The sequence below is a fragment of the Epinephelus lanceolatus genome, chromosome 5 (assembly GCF_041903045.1).
Source record: "Epinephelus lanceolatus isolate andai-2023 chromosome 5, ASM4190304v1, whole genome shotgun sequence".
NCBI lineage: Eukaryota > Metazoa > Chordata > Actinopteri > Perciformes > Serranidae > Epinephelus > Epinephelus lanceolatus.
The window spans coordinates 31,789,315-31,809,886 of record NC_135738.1 but is presented as its reverse complement, the minus strand read 5'-3'; the positions used below and the strand labels follow the sequence as shown (position 1 = coordinate 31,809,886).

General features: G+C 42.3%; 1 protein-coding gene across 4 annotated transcripts in view; it reads right to left on the bottom strand.

Moving 5' to 3' along the window:
- The window catches only part of srgap1a (SLIT-ROBO Rho GTPase activating protein 1a), a 99,024-nt gene that overhangs the window by 11,817 nt on the left and 66,635 nt on the right, over nt 1–20,572 (bottom strand). For 3 of the 4 annotated variants that reach the window (XM_033621495.2, XM_033621499.2, XM_033621500.2), the window contains exons 9-19: nt 19,006–19,203; nt 18,366–18,450; nt 17,241–17,268; nt 14,945–15,050; nt 12,275–12,335; nt 11,393–11,470; nt 11,156–11,290; nt 7,382–7,487; nt 6,951–7,175; nt 5,096–5,175; nt 78–258 (exon numbers count right to left, since the gene is read on the bottom strand). In XM_033621495.2, coding sequence (XP_033477386.1) covers nt 78–258; nt 5,096–5,175; nt 6,951–7,175; nt 7,382–7,487; nt 11,156–11,290; nt 11,393–11,470; nt 12,275–12,335; nt 14,945–15,050; nt 17,241–17,268; nt 18,366–18,450; nt 19,006–19,203 — 1,283 coding nt within the window. Of the gene's footprint in view, nt 1–77; nt 259–5,095; nt 5,176–6,950; nt 7,176–7,381; nt 7,488–11,155; nt 11,291–11,392; nt 11,471–12,274; nt 12,336–14,264; nt 14,299–14,944; nt 15,051–17,240; nt 17,269–18,365; nt 18,451–19,005; nt 19,204–20,572 lie in introns of all 4 variants that reach the window. The other variant, XM_033621496.2, reaches the window with a different exon arrangement.

Genomic DNA, 20,572 nt, shown 5'->3' with positions numbered 1-20,572 from the left:
CTAAGCTTGGCACTGACTGGATACATTTATGCTGTACTTGGCCAGATCTAAAATTATGCTGAATGATGAACACTTACATGTCTTGGACAACAATATACTGGTGTGGCACCAGGCCATCGATGCCGTTGTGCCGTCCCTCCCACCAGTCTTCTGACGCCCGCTGATACAGCAGCAGGGAGGCACCCTTCTTGAAGGACAACTCTCGGGAAGAGCGCCCAACGTAGTCAAACTTGGCAATGGCTTCAATGGGCTCGCCCTCTGTCAACAGGGAGAGGATTAGACGGGTCAGGTATGTCAGACTAGGAAAAGGCATCAAATAGAGACAGCTCTTATCGCATGTGCGGACATTTCCAATGATTGATACAAGTGATGCGGTCTTATGAAAAAAATCTTCATCCGGATAGACAACACATGCACTTAAATGCATGTTGACTGTGATGCAAGAGAGTCTAGTCAGGACTAATAGTGGCATGTTTGTGCACGAGGATGCTCATGTGTGACAGTTTGTGCACATGGAGTTCAAGTGTGCTAAGTCAGTTGGTTCTCTTAGTTGTAGTCAATAGTAACCCAGCACTACAACACCAGGCCGGGGCAACAACAGGCCCTGAGGAGCTTTAGCAGGATATTTATAGACGCTGGTGAGAGGAGATCTATATGACTCAGGGGCATGTCACTCACTGTATGGATCATTAGACTGGGTTGATACCTACTCAATAACTGCACAAGTAGAGCTCTGGATCGGTGACTTTGGAAATAAACATGAGAAAGACCAGTAAATTACAGACAGTAATAACCAGTATAAACAGTGCAGCTACTACTGTATTATATTACAATTAATTAGTACTGATTGTGTTACTTATTCAAATCAGTGAACATCAGTCTTATATCGATGTTTATCTGGAAGAAAACATTTGTGTTTTCAACGACCGCTACAGTCATCTCTCCTATTCAAAAAGGTACCGTCTCCGAGCCAATATGCACGCACTACAGCAACACAGGTCTAAAAATAGCTTCTTTATTCCTCCCTCACTCTTACCTCTGCCCTCCTCCCATCTCACTTCAAGTCAGACAGACCCCCTGGACAGACGTAGCCTCACCCTCACACAGGCTCTCTGCATACACTGGGAACAAAGTAAATGGCTAAAGCTTGTATCGGCTGTGAAAAGCCATCATGGTATATCTTTCACAGGAGCTTGAAAGTAGTTCCCAGATGAGCAGAGGCCACGTGAGAGAGGAAATACAGGGGAGGTTTCTTCATTTCTCTCAGTGTCCTATTCCACCTCACCTACTTCTATTATACTTTTTTTCCCCCAACCTTTAACTTGCCACCTTCCTTGCTTCACTTGGTTGTCAGGACTGACAGGGTGGATGTGACGCGGCTCAAATAAAATGTGACAAGAAGGAATTTACTGTCTGAATTAATTGGGCTGCACTGCAGCAGACAAGGACGTTAATAAAGTTGACGGGGCCCTTATCGGTGCAGGGGATTTCTCTCCCTCTCTATTTTCTCCATCTCTTTCTCTCACTTCAACCTGTCCATCCATCTATCCGCCCATCCTCCTCTGCTCTGCAAATGTTTATCCAAGGCGCGCACACACACACACACACACACACACACACAAACAGACCAGCACTGCAGTGACGTGGCCACTGCTGAAAGCATAAACTCAAACCTCGGTGTGGTAAAGGATCCCCTCTGTCATGTTGTGCAATTATAACCGAGAATCGTTTCAGACCCAACCACCCGAGGTTACACACACACACACACACACACACACAAACACACACACATACACACTCACACTGCGACTGGAGTTAAAGAAATGTTGAATCGTTAGAGCTGGAGGCCTGTGGTGTAAGAGATACGAACTGTCAGATGTCTTACACAAGCCAGTGGAGCGAAGTCAGGGTGGATGTTGCTCTACATTCATGTTCATACATAGAAATTGGGGAGCAGAAGCCTGGTGTAAGATACGGTTAGGATCAATATAATAGGAGAAGATAAAAAAAACCCCACTTCTTTTCTTCCTTTTTCTCTCCTATCCAAACCTTCCTCTGAAGAATAACATTAATCTCAGGTGCTTGCTGCTACTTGAAAAGACAAAAGTGGGTTAGATGCAGCTATTTATGGGGAAAATAGATGACCCTCTATGTTGAGTAAAATACACTACCCTTTACAATACACAGTACGCCGGGGGCACTTGACAACAAGGCCATCCTGCTTCACTCCTGCAAAGTGATATATAATCAATTAACCAGTTAGTTCACCTTTGACCTTGTAGCAGATTTACCAGCAGATAGAACATCGATGTATTGATGGCGTGCGAGAAATGCCACTCTAAAATCAGACAATTAATCTCCAGGCACGACAGCCACGGTCCATGAGACTGTCATGTGTGCTGATGTTTAGCAGGTACAGCTGAGGCTGATGGGAATGTCATTAGTTTTTCAGGTATCAACTAAAATATGGGTAAAGTTTTAACTAGATGATGGCGCTATATGAAAAGGAAAGGGATCACCAAAGTTGTTAAAGTTCATCCTGAGGGGGCCATGAATGTGTGTGCCAAATTTCACAGGATAAATAAAAACTCTGACCTGCTGGTGGCGCTAGAATAAAAGGGAGGAGATCAGCAAAGTCTGTAGGCTTCATCCTCTGGGGACCATGAATGTCTGTACAAACTTTAATGGTTTTCTGTTTATTTATTTTTTGGTTATTTGGATGTTTAGCTCTGTGACCTTGACGTCAGGGCTCAAAACACTGTTGCTGTGTACAGCCACTGATGGGTGTAACTTTTAAAATCACACACACCATTTTTTGTATTTTTTTTTTTTGTAACTGCACCAATATATATATATATTTTTTTTGGCACTTCCGCCATGAACAGATCTGACCAAAACAAAACCAATATCGACCACTTTAATTGGTAGTGATGTGCTGTACACAACATATTTTGACTTTTTAATTTAGTTTGGAGTGAGACAGTAAAATTACTGCAGATTTTACATGGTCATAGTTAGAGTTATCTTGAACATGACACTTTTGAAAATTTCAGCAAACCTCTGAAGGAAAAGATTTCATAAGGGTTTAAACATGAAGACATTGTCAATGTGTTAATATGGAAAAGGAGCTAATTTTCCATTTAATTTTCTCCAAAACTGAAGGAAATGTTAATTTATTTCTGAGTTTAAAAACGAGGACATATTCAGTGTGTTACAAACCTATTATGGAAACTGTTACATCAAATTAGGACTTCTTTGCTGATGGTTTTATTTGCTGTGGTAATACATGAGAAGCAGAAACTGGGGCGAAGCTTTATAGAACACCTAACATGAGACTTTATTTGTCTTACAAATAAACATCCACATTGTTGTCTTCCAAGCTAATTAAAGTAGCAATCACTTAGCTTTCCCTTTCTGTGTGCTCTGTGTAAATCTTGCCAGTCCACGTCATCTATCTGAGCTAATGAGCTCTAACACACTCCACAGGGGGGCTGTGGGGACGACATTTCCGGACAGCTACTCAGACCGTGTGGAATGACTTTTACTCTTGTCTCTGTCTCGTGTTCACTTACTTGGAGGGCAAAGAAGGCAAACGCATTTTGAGCTTTGAGAAGAGTAAACATAAACTATTTCCAGTCTGCAGAATAAAGTGCTGGTAACCAAACAGGAAAAGAGGTTTGCTTTTGTGTCTGAAATCCAAATGAGGTCATGGGGATTTAAAAATAACTGACGACAATAACTTGACCACAGTTCAAAACTCCGCAGGGAGGGACTCCAGTCAGTGAGGACATCCTCCCAGTCCGCTCAGAGAGAAGCTTTAGGAACAAAACCATGGTAGCAAGGGATTTCTGGAGAACATAATCTTCCATTAATTACTCAAAGAGTTGATAGCTGCCATCTGTGTTTTACAGTGGGAATCCTCACAGAGAGAAGTTTCCCTGTATAATCAGATGTCCTTTTTATTTATAAAGGACATCCAGATGATGACTGGAGTTGTTCACAGCTGATGTAATGTGAAGAGATCTACCACACTGCCTTGCTCTTTCTATGGAGACTGATGACGAAAGGTGAAAGGGAGCCCCTAAAAATCATCTCTGGGTGTGAAAAGGAGACAGGATTGGGGCAGTTGTCACCATGGAAACAGGTTTAGGGAAGTCTGTTACTAAGGTAAGATGTGAAGCCTTCTTGGCTCACACTGTCTACATCTGGTCAGCTCTCTGTCACAGATATTTATCACTTTTTAATGAGCTGCAAGTTTTATTGTCTTTTCCTGCTTTTTTTTGCTGGACGTTAACAGCGACGTCTGACCCCAGCTGATATTTTGGTTTCGGCTAACTCACTCACTATTTGATTTGGACCGGACCAACTGGTATTCATTTCACTCAAACAAAGGACCACATGTATGATCACACAAATCTACAGTATCCCACCATGTCTGAGAGAGGTCTATTGTATCCTCCAGTGTCTACACGAGACTGGTGTTATTTCTATTTCTCCATATTTCTCTTGGACACATGGAAATGTGGTAAAACGTAGAGAAAACACAGACCCTATAATATTTGGAAAGCTATTAAAACCTGACACTTCTGACGCACCCTCATACATTTGCTATTCTTTTATAAATACCTGAAAAAAATGAGGAAATTGAAAATTTAAACCCAAGACTGTGACCCTTAGAGAACAGGATTTCTCTCCCAAAGGGTTCCCGTTGGTGTGGACCACCCTGGAATTTGTAAAAGGGGGATGTGGAAGTGTCCCGAGGACCCAAGGGAGAAGCAAAATCATTAGAATATGAATGGCTGTCCATCAATGCGAGCCCAGTTTCCTGGCCCTTCAAGGTTAACAGGCTGAAAGGCAGGATTAGCTGCAGTGTGACCCAGAGAGCTGGACTCAAACCTCAAAGTACCACGAGCACAAGGGAAAGTTTCAACATGGACAGAGCATATGGATGCTGTGGATGTAATGAATTAAAACTCGATGAATGATACAGTCTTGTGGAAAACATGGCGCAAAACAGACAAATGCACACATATAATTGAGGTATGTACATTATTATGGACTACAAGCTTACATACATGTTTGTATAGTTACTTACCGTCCTCGCTGGTGTGTGTTTCTGTCCCTCCCTCATTTTCTACTTCCTCCAGGGCTCCATGCTCACTGTAGGGGCTCTCACTGTGGGGGACAATGACAGACTGTATGAAAATATGGACGCAGCCATCGTCACGACACACAATGGTTTGTGAACACACACTCTGAAGCCTCAAGTTTTGGCCGTTGCCCTCTCATCCAACCGATATCTGGTCAAGACGGTGGGGCTGTGGAGGAGAGAGGGGTGGATGTGACTCATTAACTGTAGCTGAAAACAGCATGTCACTCGTAACTCATGCATAACTTTAAGCCCTAATAAATTAAAAATGGCGAGTAAAGACCCCCCGTTCAGTTGTCATGTATGTAAAGAGACCAAAACTGTTTTTTTTTTTTTTTTGTACCAGTGACCGGCTGTAAACATGTTTATTTCTGCTGAACAGTTGGACATGTAAGCATGGCAGTCTATAAGGATTGACTCGCTTTTGGAGCCAGCCTCAAGTGGCCATTCAAAGAACTGCAGTTTTTTGCACTTCTGCATGGGCTTCATTTTATTGCCCCAGAGGCTGCCAATTGGGGACAACATCTTAACTCTCAGGGTCAAAGCTGAGGCAGGGTCAGAGGTTAAGGGACAGTCAGGGAAAGCCTATTTTTTCCTTCACTTCTTTTTCTCTGGGAAAATGAAATTTGTTTGAAGTCACTTTATCTCCTAACTCAGTTTGCAACATAAGGCTTTTGCTCAATTCCCGATGGTCACATCTCATTTCAGTGAAGATGACGGGAGGGCAGGGAGGTTTTAAATTTAGTAAGACCTTGAGGAAGTTCAAATAGTGGTCGTCATTCTGTGGGAGGCTTAGATCCTCTGTCTGTGGTTGGGCCTCTTTTTCTAAATGGACTTCTCCTGGCATCGTGCTGATGGAGTTGGTGGTAATGCCACACACAGATTACCCCTGCCAGGAACTGAGTGTCTCCTCCCATGCTAGCATGTCACCAGCCGCCTCCTCTTCTGCAAGAAAGGGAGGCAGCCAAGACAACAAATCTCCCTAGGGGTTCGTGTGTGTTGCCAGGGGGGACACAGTCGCGCTGAGACGGGTGATTAGCTCTAGCCAGGGATAAATCCCTGTCAGCCTGTGGTGATGTGGGGGCATAGAGAAGGAGAAATAGAGACAGATAAAGAGAGGAAGAAACAAGTGATAAGCACTGCTTACAGATGCGGAGCTGGCAAATGGCTTTAGGTTTGATCTGTTTAACTACAGTATGTGCTGCAGTTCACCTAATTATTCTCTCCCTGCCAGGTGACCTTTCTTTTATCCTCCTGCCATGATCGGGATAATTAATGTGATTGTTTCAGCCTGTCTCACCTAGAGAAGGGTCCATCATTTAAAGTCAGCAATAAAACATGCACTGCCTTGTCATGTTCTTAAACCACAGACGCATATTTGGGGATTGTAATTAGTCATATCAACTCCACTGACATACTACTGACACAGCTGCAGCGCTGAGAGCGCACGCATACCTGCATGCTGAGTGAGTCCCTAATGAAGGAGGTTTGGCTGCAAGCCTCTTTCCATTCACGGTAAGAGAAAAAAAAAAGTGGAACAAGTAAACCACCAGCGTCTGTCTGACTCTCAAACCTACATGTCGTTTAGGAAATCTGTGCAGCTGCATGAAGTGATCTCATCAGAATGCTTTCCATCTTCTCTTTTTTAATCCTGGATAACCCACAACTTGACCTTCAGACACCAGTGACAGGGTGGCCTGGTAGCTGGTGCGTGTCTTGTAACTCAAAGACTTTTGTAACAAAGCCATTTGAGTTTGCAAAAGAGGAAACACAACCATGACCTAAATGCATCATTCCTCACCAGTAGTCTCCTCCAGCCATACACTTCTCATAGATGGGCCCGTCCAGTTCTTTGGCATCAGGAAAGATGGTCTCATGGTGGATGATGATGGTCTTGACGATCTCGTTGACATGGGCCTGGCAGGAGACCTGGTCCTGGCTGTCTGGTGTGGGCATGAGTGTGGGGCCGAAGCATATGGCCAGATTGTACGGGTCCATCATGTTCTCGTCACTGTACTGGGACAGGCTGGAGAGAGGAGGGTGGGTGGAGGAAGGGAGATAAAAAAAGGAGAGATAGGGACAAGGTGTTAAGGCGGTGTTAAGAGGACATACCACTGGGGACAATATTATATAGTGGATGCTCTTTACTTAGAACGACATGTCATAAAGAGGGGACAATCTTTATGAAGTGAGATACAGGATGGATTTACTGGTTAGTGTCTATAAACTTACTGGTTGAGGAAGGCGAAAAGGTAGCGCATGACGATGAGGACTGATCTAGGAATGGTCAGGAGGATCTTACGGATGTACAGCGCTCTCTCATACAGGTTGTCTATTCCTAGAGCAGCAAAAAAGGACAGAGGGTATGATGTTAATATGGCAAGAAAAATATTGTTAGATTAATAAAGATGGCTTTGTTTCCTTCCAATCGCCTCTGCTGCACGTCAAATGCACCACCTCATCTTTCTGATCATATTGACGCTGAGCCAATTACTTACTCCTGAGAGTCTCTGGAGGACCAGCAAAGATTTACTAATGCAGTGATATGTAAAATGTGTTTGTGTGGAGGCCACAGGAAATGTATCAGCTCTGTGGTGACCTTCACCTCAGCCTGTGTTTGTCTGCTGACATCAAAGAGGAAGCCCTGATGACGAGGACGCTAGGTAGCTTTTCCTGCTCTAAATGAAAACACAATCTCTCTAAATCCATTTGTACAGTTCTCTATTATTTCACTCTTTTTTCTGTCTTGCAGAAATTAGGATTTTACTGACAAAGGAGTAACTTTTTCTCACACATATTTAGCACAGGAACATTTTCAGAACTTTAAACATAAACAAAGCATTTAAAATCCTATTATGCTTTATCAACATGCTAGACCACCAACCTTTGTGTCTTTCATTACTATCTCATTTGTTCCACTGTGGCACTTGAAGAAGCCTATTTTATTTGGCTGAGCTGGGGCTCTGCTGGCTGCTAAAAATAGCCCTGTCACCCTCCAGCCACTTTGTGCCATCTGGGATTTAGGCTTCTGGGATACTTGTGATGTATTTCATTTTTCATGAATACCTAACTAGGATTCTGCGACGCTCCCAAGCACTTCAGAAGCTACTGTTCAAAGATCTACTCCAGTGTATGCTTAAACATCACCTACAAACATGACTGTGAGAAAACCCACGCAAAACATCCCTGCTGCATTTCCAAAATGAAAGATATGAGTTGCTGCAGTATGCCACTGTGGTGAGAGGAAAAAAAAAAAAAAAACACAGTCAACTGAGAGCAGTTAAATGGAAAAGTGATCTCGAAGCTGGTCTAAGCTGCTCCATATGGAATAAGCAGAGGGTTTTTAATATGGAGCCTGCTGGGCGTTCAGCCCACACTGCAATCACTGGCATGTTGAGCTGGGGAATGTAAACAGGGAATCCCCATCACTCATCCTGCACAAATGTGTAAACGCACACCCAGGAAGCACACACAGACACACTTCTCACACACTCACGAGTACACAACAGCCTGCGTGAACATAAAAACGCACACAAAGTTGCACAAGGCATTACAGCACACACTGTGCCCATGTGACTCTGAGCATGTTCAATTGTTCTTTATCAGAGCCTTAAAGCTCCCCATGTAATGTCTTAAAAGATCAGAACAAGCCACACAAAGAGCTGACTGATCTGTGAACTGACTCGCTGCAGAATGACAATGTGACTGTTCTTAGGAGGACTTCAGTGTAGATTCAGCTCTGGGTTCAAACGCCGCTCAGTGCTGCGGACATTTAACATTCCACCACGATCCCGTAAGCATGGCCAACTTTGTGCCACTCATGACAGATAATATCCTTCTCAGTGCTCGACCAAATACCACAGAGTTATCAACACTAAGTGTCAGAGAGAAGTCAGGGCTATTCTGCTGTAAAACACCACTGATGGTTTATTATCCTGTTTCATCTGAGGACTATATTTGATGGGAATGAAGCTAAATAATAAGGCCAGGAAATAAAAAAAGGAAAGACTTGTGACGGTGCTTCAATAACAGAACATATCCATGAAAAAAATTAGCAAGCATCCACATTAACAAGTATCAGGCATTCTCAATATAAACAAATCTGCACAGCCTCAAACTGATTTCATGACCACAGTGTATGTGGTGGTGAAAAGGCCTAGGAATATTTGACCCTTAAGGTCACGTTAGAAGCAAAACATGTTTATTAAAATTGAGCAACCCTGAATAGTCTCACTCTGGGGAGAAGTCTTAGAACAGAGTGAAAACATTCAACACATACTGTAGTCCTTTTGCTTTGTTAGAGTTTTATCAATGTTTTTCAAAGTTTCTAACTTTGAAAAAGCCCACACAGCTGATTGCAGACCAGTGCAAGTTTAAGTCCATCAACACTACCCTGATGTTGGGGAATTTTGGGGAATAAAACATGGTGTAAGGGAGAAGAACAATGTGAAGAGTATACACAGCTTGTGGAAATGTATTTTCATATGCTGTAGTTTGACAGACAAAAATATAATGATGTGAGAATCCATACCCTATTTGAGTGAAATTTATCTGAATTCCAAAAAATCTCCCAACACCACAAAGGTTCAACAGAAAAACACTCTGTTGTCATGCCCATACAGGCGATACAGCCGTACATTATTAAACACAGTTCCTAGGCATTGGCAGATAAGCAAACTGCTATATTTGCTAACTTTACTCAATCATTAGACATTTCCATCACTTACTAGCTGCATATGCCAATAGACCAGACCAGCACATACGGGTACCTCACAAAACGTGAAGGCTGTGCCCCTTTTTGGGGGTCAAAGATCACAGAGATGTCAGTGCAATTTGACGAGTTTTGATTATAATTTCGACAAGTTTGTATGCATGTATTTCTTGTTAAACAAATGTTTAATCATGGACACGTCTAATAATTATTTGTGACCCTGTGTTTATGATATCTTACTAAATTAAGGTCGAACACATCATGTCCCTTTAGGCTTCCCCCATCCAAGAGGATAAATGACCCAACACAGCGGCCAACATTGCTTATCAGGATACCTACACAATAATAGATGTCCACATCACATTGTCTGTAAATAACCACTTGTTAATAGCCAACTGTTTGAGATCCAGACAGTCTGATACTGCTGTAGTGTCTGACTGTATTGCAGCAGCCTCCCACTCAAGCTAATGTTGGCTATCCATCAGGAGTATCTGTCACCAGCATCATTTAGCAGTTTACCACACTGACAATGAATATTTATGTATCTAGGCTTCAGTTCTCCCGCGACACAACAGCTTTTCACCATGTTCCTGTTTGTCTTTTTAGGTGACAGCACGTTTCTTTCCCTCAAAAGGGGGTACAGCCTTGATGATGACTTGACACCGGTCTGGTTTATGCACATCACATAGTACTGGTGGCAGCACAACACTAAATTTTAAATTGGTAATGTAAGAAATGAATTTCCGGTGGACATGATTTTTATGAACATATTATAAACAATCGCCAATATGGTCAAAACATTCCATTCAAGGTCCAGTGTGTAGGGTTTAAGGGGATATTTAGGCAGAAATTGAATATCTACCTCTACTCCTACTTTATATCTACATTGGGAGCAGGTACGGAGTCTGCCATGTTGCACCGCTATGTTTCTACAATGGCCCAGAGCAGATAAACTAAACACTGGCTCTAGATAGGACAATCGCATTTTCACATTGGTCACAATATTTAACAGCTCCTCTGCAACGAGCAGTGTCAGGAAAATATATATATATATATATATATATATATATATATATATTTATTCTGTGTTTTCGGCTGGTTGCAATCTGCAGTCCTCACTGCTAGATGCCACTAAAACCACCTAAATCTCACACAGTGGACCTTGATTTGAAAATTATTCCCAGGCCTGGAAAACAGTTTTTCTAATTTCAAAACTTTTCCCAGAATTTCATGATTGTGTGAATCCTGCTCAGAATAAAACTACAGGTATTAAGAAAAAATGTGTGTGCTCTTACTGATGCAGGACAGCAGATCATTGAACCTCTCCTTGGGGAAAAGAGGATTCTCCAGACCACGGAAGTAAAGTTTGAGAACGCCAGCCACCGAGTTGATGTCATGATTGTTCTCCTCGTCCGTCAGGGGGTCGTTTCCTTAGACACAGACAAGTGAACAGGTTAGCTGGACACCGTTGAATCATAAAATGCACATGAGCCCACCGTCTAAATATAGCCAACATAACAGACATCATGTACCTCTTTCGAACGAGTTCTTGATGTCGTTGACTTCCAGCTGGGATCCAGATACACGAAATATTCCTTGATGTTGGAGACCTGCACAGAGAAAGTCAAACAGACAGTAAGGAAGGAGGAACAGAGGGTAAAGGAAAGACACACTCATCATGTTCCTAAGTCCACTCTGACGGTCACAGAAAGAAACTCACTCACTCAGCAAATAAAGCCTACTTTAGTTGGACCTAAAAGGCACATCCTGTTCATTAAGCCCCTTCACTTTTCTAATTAAAGATAATTAATGAGTCAGGGAAGCCACAATCAAGTTTACTAAAGTGTCTTCCAGATGGGATTAGGACTTAATAAGGGGGGAGGTCAAGGATCAGGAGGAAGCATGATTAGTCTCTTTTAGATTTGTCCGTCATCAACTGGCTGCTGGATAGGATGCAGCAGACAAGCCTGCAAACGGTTACATCTCACTACTGTCACATCTTAAATGCTTTGAGTTTTCATTCTTTCAGAGTGTCTTTTTTTTAATCTGGTTGAAAACCAATAAAACCAATTGTAACTCATCACTTGTGCCAGGCTAAGCTTTCGCTCTGTCGGTCTGTCTCACGATATGTTTGGCAATCTGGGTGTAAAAAGGCTGCACCGCTGTAAACAGGATGGAATCTGCATTTTCCCATGACTGAACACACTGAAACCCCAACATGAAAAACTATGTACACACCCAAAACAATTAATGCCTGTAAAGCACTGGAACTTTTCACCCAAGTCAGACAGACTTGGAGATGAAGCAGGTTGCAGTTGGTTTATGAGAAGAATTCATCAAAGAAAATGTAAACACAGTCATTGAGGTTTGAAAGTGTATCTGACGTGACAAAACACCAAAAATAACCAACTCACCATACAAATTTATGTAGCGAATACAGCTCTCAACCACACGGGGGATAGCTTGTCCAGAGTCCTTTGAAGGCAAGTAAACAAAAACACCCAAATGTCAGATCATGTATAATTTGCTGTTTTTATTACACGTACAAGAGTTAGAGCCCGACAGATACTGGAAGTCCAACACATCATGAATACCAATAATTGAGAATAATAACAATCTAATGCAATATATTGCCTTTTTTTCCCCCCAAAACATCAGTGGTGGAAGAAGTTCTCGAGAAAAAATAGTATTTACTAAAGTGTAGGAATACTTTACTTTAAGTAAATGCCCTGCATTTAAAATATAACTTAAGTAAAAGGACAAAAGTGGCATCAAAATGCATTTAAAGTACAAAAAGTAAAAATACTCATGAAGCATAATGACCAAATTCAGAAAAAATGTATATTCAATTCAATTTAATTCAATTCAATAGAACTTCATTTATCCCAAAACAAATTCTAGTACCAGAGAATGCTTCACATATCAGATTACAGTTACTGATAGATGAATGTACATATCAGTTTAAAGTTTCATCTAATAAAAGTGGGATTAATTTTAATTACTTTGTGCTGTCTATCTAAATCTATAAAAATATATTTAATTTGTTGATAATATTCTTTATTAATAATCTGAATCTGTAAAGAAACTAATAACTTAAGTTATAGAATAACTGTAGTACAGTAAAAAGTACAATATTTCTCTCAAAATTGTAGTGTAGAAGTATAAAATAACAAACAGGACCTACTCACATAAAGCACAAGTACCTCGGAACTGTACCTAAGATTTGAGACTTCATTACTTTCCACCACTGTATAAAATACTAATAGTAATTCTGTGAAAAAGACATGTAAAAAACAAACATAACCATTGTTGGTAAATGTAAGATAATGTGAATTTTGATCAGTAAATGTCATTGGTATTTAAATAACTGAGAACATACAGGTCAATGCCAAAATATCTGATGTGTAGACGAATGATGTCGGCCTGCTGATGTATCAGTTGGGCTCTAACAGACACTAGTTAATGTTATGTTAAGCTTATATAAACATGCACACCCAGTGTCAGTGAAGTTGGTAGGTTTAGTTACACAGTGAGGGTTACCTTTTTGAGATCTTACTGAGACAGACTGAATCGACTCCCGTAATAACTCACTCATCGTGACATATCACTAAATATACTAAAATTACTGACGAGCTGCAATGACAAGCGTGTACAAACCTGTTGTTGAACACATTTCAATTGGCCTCCAGTGCTGCTAAATATACTTTGTGTCTAGTTATGCTAGCAATCAAGTGCACCCTGTGTTTAAATTAAGGAGAGCTTATCTAAAGAGCCACACACTCAATATGGAGCTCGGGGCAGAAGTGGTGAGATGAGAGGAGCAGCACCGTCTCCTTCAGATAAAACACATTCCTCTCACACACTTCGACGTGGACTGTACTCTTGTTCTGCTCTCGGTGCCAGCTGCTCCTGCGGCTCAGTGCTGGACAGGGGCTCAGTACATGCTTTTAATGATACAGTGGAGCTGTTTACAGCCCTCAGGGGTATACACACGGCCCAAACACGGCGGCCATGCCAAAATCGACTATCTATCGTTGGAGTGGAGCCGTGAGGGTTGAGGCACGGGTCTGATGCAGCAGGATTATGTAATGTTATCTCTTTGGATATGTGAGACTGGGGATGACTGCTTTGTATCACATAAATTCAATACCAATTTCGAAGCTGGAAGTGCTTCACGCTGGGAAACACAATAGAAACTGAAGATAAAATTTGCCGCAACATCTCTGTTTAAGGGGAAAACCTTCAATTCAGTTGGTCTCAGTCTGCTCACAGAGGTCGGGTAATGAATACAAGATACAGACAAACATGACACGAGGTGAAAGTGTTGTTAGGGCAGGACAGATGAAGAAATGAGCGCAGGCAGGCAAGCAGCATGGGCCCCCCAAGATGCTTCAAGGTGTCTACCTGATGTCGAGCGTGTGAGTTCCGTCGTCCGCGGCTACAGAGAAGTGTCGCAGAGAAACAGAAAAGAGAAAGAAAAGCAAGACCCAGATTAGGACCACAGCAGCTGCCCACCAAAGCTTTTACTTAGAGCGCACCCTCATTCCACTCTGTGCTGGCGTCAAACCCAAAAGGAAACAACGGGAAGTGGACAGGACCGGACACGGCCACCAGTGAGAGGCAGTGAAGAGGCCGGAGGAGGGAGGCAGCACACCTTATCAGTCTGGCATCCGCTCCCCGACTGCCATTTATCCTGCTGTTTTCACTGGCCTTTGCTCTCGCTCTGGAGGAGGAGGAGAGAATATCTCTGCCAGAGCAGCTCAGTGATGCCAGGTCAGCAGTGTGTCAGGGGAGCTGACTGAGACAAACATTTATCCCTCCGACTGCCACTCCTCTCCTCCTGCAGCCCTCCAAATCTATCAGAGCCACCCATACACCCCAGATGCAGATCGCCACAGCTCAATGACTCATGAGGAAGGCTTCCAGAATCCAGCATCTATGTTGTTGTTTGTTTTTTGTTGGTAAAAGATAAATCAAAGCTGAAATGCTTTGGGGAACCCACCAAAATGTCCAGAAAGCCAGAGCAAGACAGAAAATAGATAGGAGGAGGAGCAGTGTCAGGCGGGCAGACTGGTAATCAGTACCTTGATAAATGACTCCAAATTGCCATTAAATAACCTAACATTAAATACAGAGCGGGGTCTAGCCCGCCGGGTGCCGGTGTGGGTTTTGTATGGCCCGTTGGGATGTCTAGAATACAAAGAATGTGTTAGAATACGTAAACAATGCAGTTTTCCTTTTAAAGTGGTTTATCCATTCTCCAATAACCTTTATGCCCTTCAAAGACGTGAACTGAAGTCGAGACTGACAAATCTTTAAAACCCTTTGACTCAAGATGATGGACAGGTGAATGAGAGTATTTTCAGACGCCGCTGAAACCCGTGAATGAACTTTTGCTTTATAATCCCGTCTTTTCTTTCTCCACCAGATATCAGAGGCCAGTGAAATATCAGACCTGCTGGGAGCATCGCATGTGTCAGCATCCACCTCATGACAGGCACTGCGGGGGACTGCCTCTCTAAGTGTGTGTGTGTGTGTGTGTGTATGTGAGGCAATTCAATTTGGCTTCTTGTGACCTGTAGGACTGAGATTAAAAGAGTGCGGGTCTTTGGTGCCTTCTGCTGCTCAATCATAGTGACAAAATTATTCTGCTAGCAAAGGCTGAAGGTGTTTTAAATATCTGATCCGTAGAAATAGAATGAGGGTAGAACAGAAATTCCCATTCCAGTCAACACAGCAGGATGGTCACTGCGGCAGCTACTTTTATGTGTACCGTTTTCTTTACAACCACCGTAGCAGACTAACTTTCATGTAAAGAAACCAAATTGCAGCAAGTTGTGAATTTACTGAGGTGAGACTTTGCAGTAATGACCAAACAAGCAGTGGAGTAGTATCGTTACATCTTCAAATAAGAAATCCATTACTTTTAAAGTATCACTACAACTATTATTTCACTGTTTCTGTTGGTGCCATCAATTCCATCTTTGTTGTAATGTGATGATCTGTAGCTGCTCTCAAAGAAGGAGTGAGAGCAGCTGCTCAGCTGGAAGCTGAGACGCATGTACAGCAAGTAGAGCCAGCATATCTTTTTACATCTAGCTCGCTGAATTAAGGATTTATTTTGATTCAAGACTAACTAAGACTGCCTTGGTGAGTTGAATTTTGTTTCAGTCAAGTTTGAATGAGTGTTTGTTCAGTGAATGAGACAAACTTTGACTGGGGTAGGGTTGTATTTTTCTGTTTAGAAAAAAAAAAACAGGTGGAAGAACAGGCAAAAACAGAGTTCTCAAACCAGTGAGTATGACACACTTGACGCATGTTGTCACCTTAACAGCTACCTACTAACGCTGTTTCCTGTTGTACTAGTCATATGACTATGGCAAACAGTTCAATGTCCTTTCTACTCATTTTATTTCTAAGATCTCATCACGCCAACACAACACATGAAATCTTCGCAACATGAATTAAACTGTGACATCAGGCATACCGTCCCAGCACTTGCTTTACTGACATTATGTACTGGTGTACTGGTCATCTCCTCTCATGAGCTGAGAGGGCTGGAACTATTCTGCCAATAATTTTCTCAATTGATTTGTTGGTCAATAAAATATTGGAAATGGAACAGCCACGTGTACAAGAACATAAAACAAAGAAAAGCAACAAATTGTCTCAATTAAGAAGGTGAAATCAAGGAATTTTTTGTATTTTTGGATGAAAAATGATCTCAACAATCAACTTTATCATCAAAATAGTTGCAGACTGACCAGTTACTGGCGTGGCTCCATAGCTATTAAGTTTACACTGCTCACAAAGAACTGTATACTTTTCGTAGAATCAAATGTGAGTTACGTATGCAGCAAAATATGATCTGCTTTCAAAGGTGCAAAAGTTAAAGATTCAACTGACACATCTGTTCTTATTCATGTCTCTTTTGTTGCTCTGTGAAACTGAATAAACATTTAAATTTCATGCAAATTCGTTCCCCTCTCCTCTCTATTGCTCCTATCTTAGGTTAAACATTCTCCACTTTATCACCTCTCATTCGCTTCACAGGCCTGACATAAGACACTGTTGGGAATATGAAGTACAGTAAACCTGCCACACGACACCAGGTTTGGCTTAGAAAAACCCTCGGAGGCCGGCACATCTGTCTAACAACGGACTCCTCTGCTGTCATGGTCACAGAGGACTTCACATGAGAATACCCTGAGGGAGACTGTCCTCGCCTTCATGAGCAGCGACACATCACAAATGTTTCTGTCACTGTTGAAAGAAAAGTGGACTGCATGTGTGTCTTGAATATGCACAGGTCTTCAGGCGCGCGAGTGTTTGTGTGTGTGTGTGTGTGTGTGTGTGTGTGTGTGTGTTCGTGTACTTTACCTTGTGGTCATGTAGTCAGCTCTGTGGCCTGCGGATGAGGAGAGAAAAGAGAGGAGATGTGAGAGGAAGTTAGATGTGTGGACATGCCAGGACCTGTCTCTGAGGTCCCTGCGGTGCATTTTGCATACGGCTAGTGAAGCATTTTGAAGCCTGCCATCTGTCCGCAACCACTGGCCTCTTGAGCGGCACAAACAAAACCCGTACACACACCTACGCACACAAACACACACACAACAGGCTTAAAAATGCAACACTTTAGCTGCATTACAATTACAGCACAAACATCCACCAGGCACACAGTTTACGAGTGACGTAGGTGCACAGATACACTAATCATTATAGACATACACAGAGCTACAAGTTTGGACAGGGGAAGTTAGATTACGCACAAAATAGCTTCCAAATGGTTTTAGAGAACAGGAGTAGTTTCGTTTGTGCGGCCATCTGTTCCTGTGAACAGGATCTGACCTGTCTCCGTCTGGGTGACTCATACTGCACTCCAGCTCATTGACAACAATATGACTAAGGAGCGTGTGGGCTAGGCAGGAAGCTTTACTCTTCCTCATTAGCACACGGCTCCATTACTCCATTATTACGCGGACAGTTTGACTGAGACCACCAGGGCGGCTGGTTACAACAACGACTGACTGACACTCTCCTGGTTGACGGTAGATTAGCTGAAGCCCCGAGGAGATCCCACCAATGTAGACCAAGGAGAGGCTGCTGTAAAGACCGCCACCCCTCTTATACATGGCAGTCCATTAACTTGGAAGCAAATCAATCACTAAGACGGATAATACAAGTTCACAATCCCTCTCAGCTCTGGCTCGCCTGGCTAAAACCCAGATTACCATCTAGGAGCTCAGAATAGTGGAAAAAGCAGGCAAACAATGGGAAATTTGCCATGGAAAAGGCTGAAATTGCCGGAGTGAGACTGCAGAAAAGGAAAAGACAAAATTCAATAACTAATCATTAGTCACGTCGACTGTTTTGACACTGATTAGGGCTAATTTGCCCTCATTTTGGCTGGAAGGAGGCAACACACAAACTAGTGAAAGTGGATCTGACATTGAGAGGTACAGTGGGAGCTGTAAGAGTATAAAAGTAAAGGGATCGTGACTATACCTTCACCAAGTGTCCTCTTCAGCAAGTCATGTTTGGCCTGCAGTTTGGAAATGAGATTACTGCCCTCCAGAAACTCCCGGAATTTCTGTGGAGAATTGAGAGTAATTACACGGCGGCCCTGAGTGCCAGCCAGAGCACCCACTCTTAAGACAGCAATCTATGATAAGAAAGCCAAGGGCAAAGGACACGCTCAGAGTCTTTTTAAAGCCTTTATCAGACCATGTCCATCTTCAGACTGGAACAAGATAGCAGTTAGCCTCACAAAATGGGAATATTTTCGGAGAGCTACTCCTCTGCAAGCTGATCAAAAGTTTCAAAAGGCCTTGGTGCATGATACTCACACTTTTCTGTCCAATAGAATTTACATACACAGATTAAGCTTTTTAAAGTCCAGATAAAAGCTTTGAGTTCATATTCTCAGATACATTTTACAGAATTTTGTTGCGGATATTAAAGAGTATGTAATCAGACAAGAGAAATCTGGCATTTCCACTTCTTTTGAAATATCTAAGTATAGAAAGCTAAATGAGGCTTCAAAGAGGGATTTATTTCTATTTTCATAGGGAAATAAAAGACATCTTTGAAGTCTTCTCCCTTTGTATTTGCTCAGTCTTCTCTGAAACCACACATCTCCTCTCACCATGAAGTAGAACTGCTCTGTCTCCTGCTGGTTCGCCCTCCTCTTGGCAATGCTGGGTTTGCTGAGGTACGTCTCCGACACAGTGGACTTGACCGACTCTGTGGATCTGCTGTGGTGGAAACACTCGGACACATCATAGTCTTCAATGGTCACCATGTCCTGGATGGTGGTCAGGGTGGCCTCTGACGTCTTCTTGATCTGTACACACAAGGAATGGAGGGGAGGAAGAGTTGAAAAATTGTAAAAACCAGCCAGCTTAAAAGCTTTACCTCATCTCTTCACTATCACGGCGTTACTATCACAGCATATCTGGCAGCTTGTATTACCACACTCCCTAAAAACCTCTCTCGCTATCCCACGACACTCTGAAAAATTCAAGTGTTTTCTGACAAGACACAAGTTCCGAAGAATCCGCCAGCCCCAGAGCACCATTCCCAGCCAGGCAATCAATTTGCATGCACTCAGAAGGGCCAGAGGTGAACAGTGTCTACTGGAGATGGTACATTCAGTCGCAGGCTTTTAAGATTCATTTCCATAACCGCCTCTTCCCTGTCAACAACAGTGCTCCTGCTGAAGCTTATGAATGTCTGGACTTTGCCGAGTGAGCCCCGCCGGTTACTGCGAAAGATGTTCTGCCAGTGCACGTGCTGCGAGCCATGACTGCATCCAGTATATGATGACACAATATGACGGCTGATGCTACAAACAAATAACAAGGCAAATGAGCCTGTAACAGCTCCATAAAAGTTAAAGACTACAATGCAGATACAAATTGATTGTACAGACTGTAAATATAAAAAAACTTGTCACACATAGACTTGACAGTACACTGGAGTGTAAGGCCTACTGTTTGGTACGACTAAGACTTCAAGAAAAAAGTCCTAACAGACCACAATTATGATGTTACAAGAAGCTCTGGGAAGCTTCATTAAGCATAGTTGTATTTTGAGCTAAATGCTAACATCAGCATGTTAATAAGCTAACAGCGACACTGAAAATGCTAACATGTTGATGTTCACTGTGTTCACCATTTTCATGTAGCATGTTAGCATAATAACCTTTGGAAATAAGCACTAAAACATATGCTGACACAGATAGGAATGTCATTACTTCTGCAGAAAATACAGGCAATATATTGAACAAATAAAAACTGTGATGTGTTATATTTATATATATGGAAAGTCAGGGACCATCAAAGTTATTGCGATCCATTCTGAGGGAGATCATGAAAGTCTGTGCCACATTTCATGACAGTCTATCCCATAATTGTCCCGAAAACCACGCCCTAGTATGGCTGAACAGTCATCATATGTTACTCTGAAAAAACTGCCCCTACTACTCTATGGTATGTTGGAGATTTATATGCATAGGCCTAATAAAAAACAGAAATAGCCCGGCTGTGAGGATTATACATTTACTTTACTTATTTTAACTGTACGCATGATCTATGACATCAGCCCGGTCAGTCAAGGGTTAACACAGTGACCATTCTGCCTGATGTTTTATCTTTCAAACTCACTGGCTAACCCAGTTTTGTCAATGATTTTACTAAAATAACATCAATACA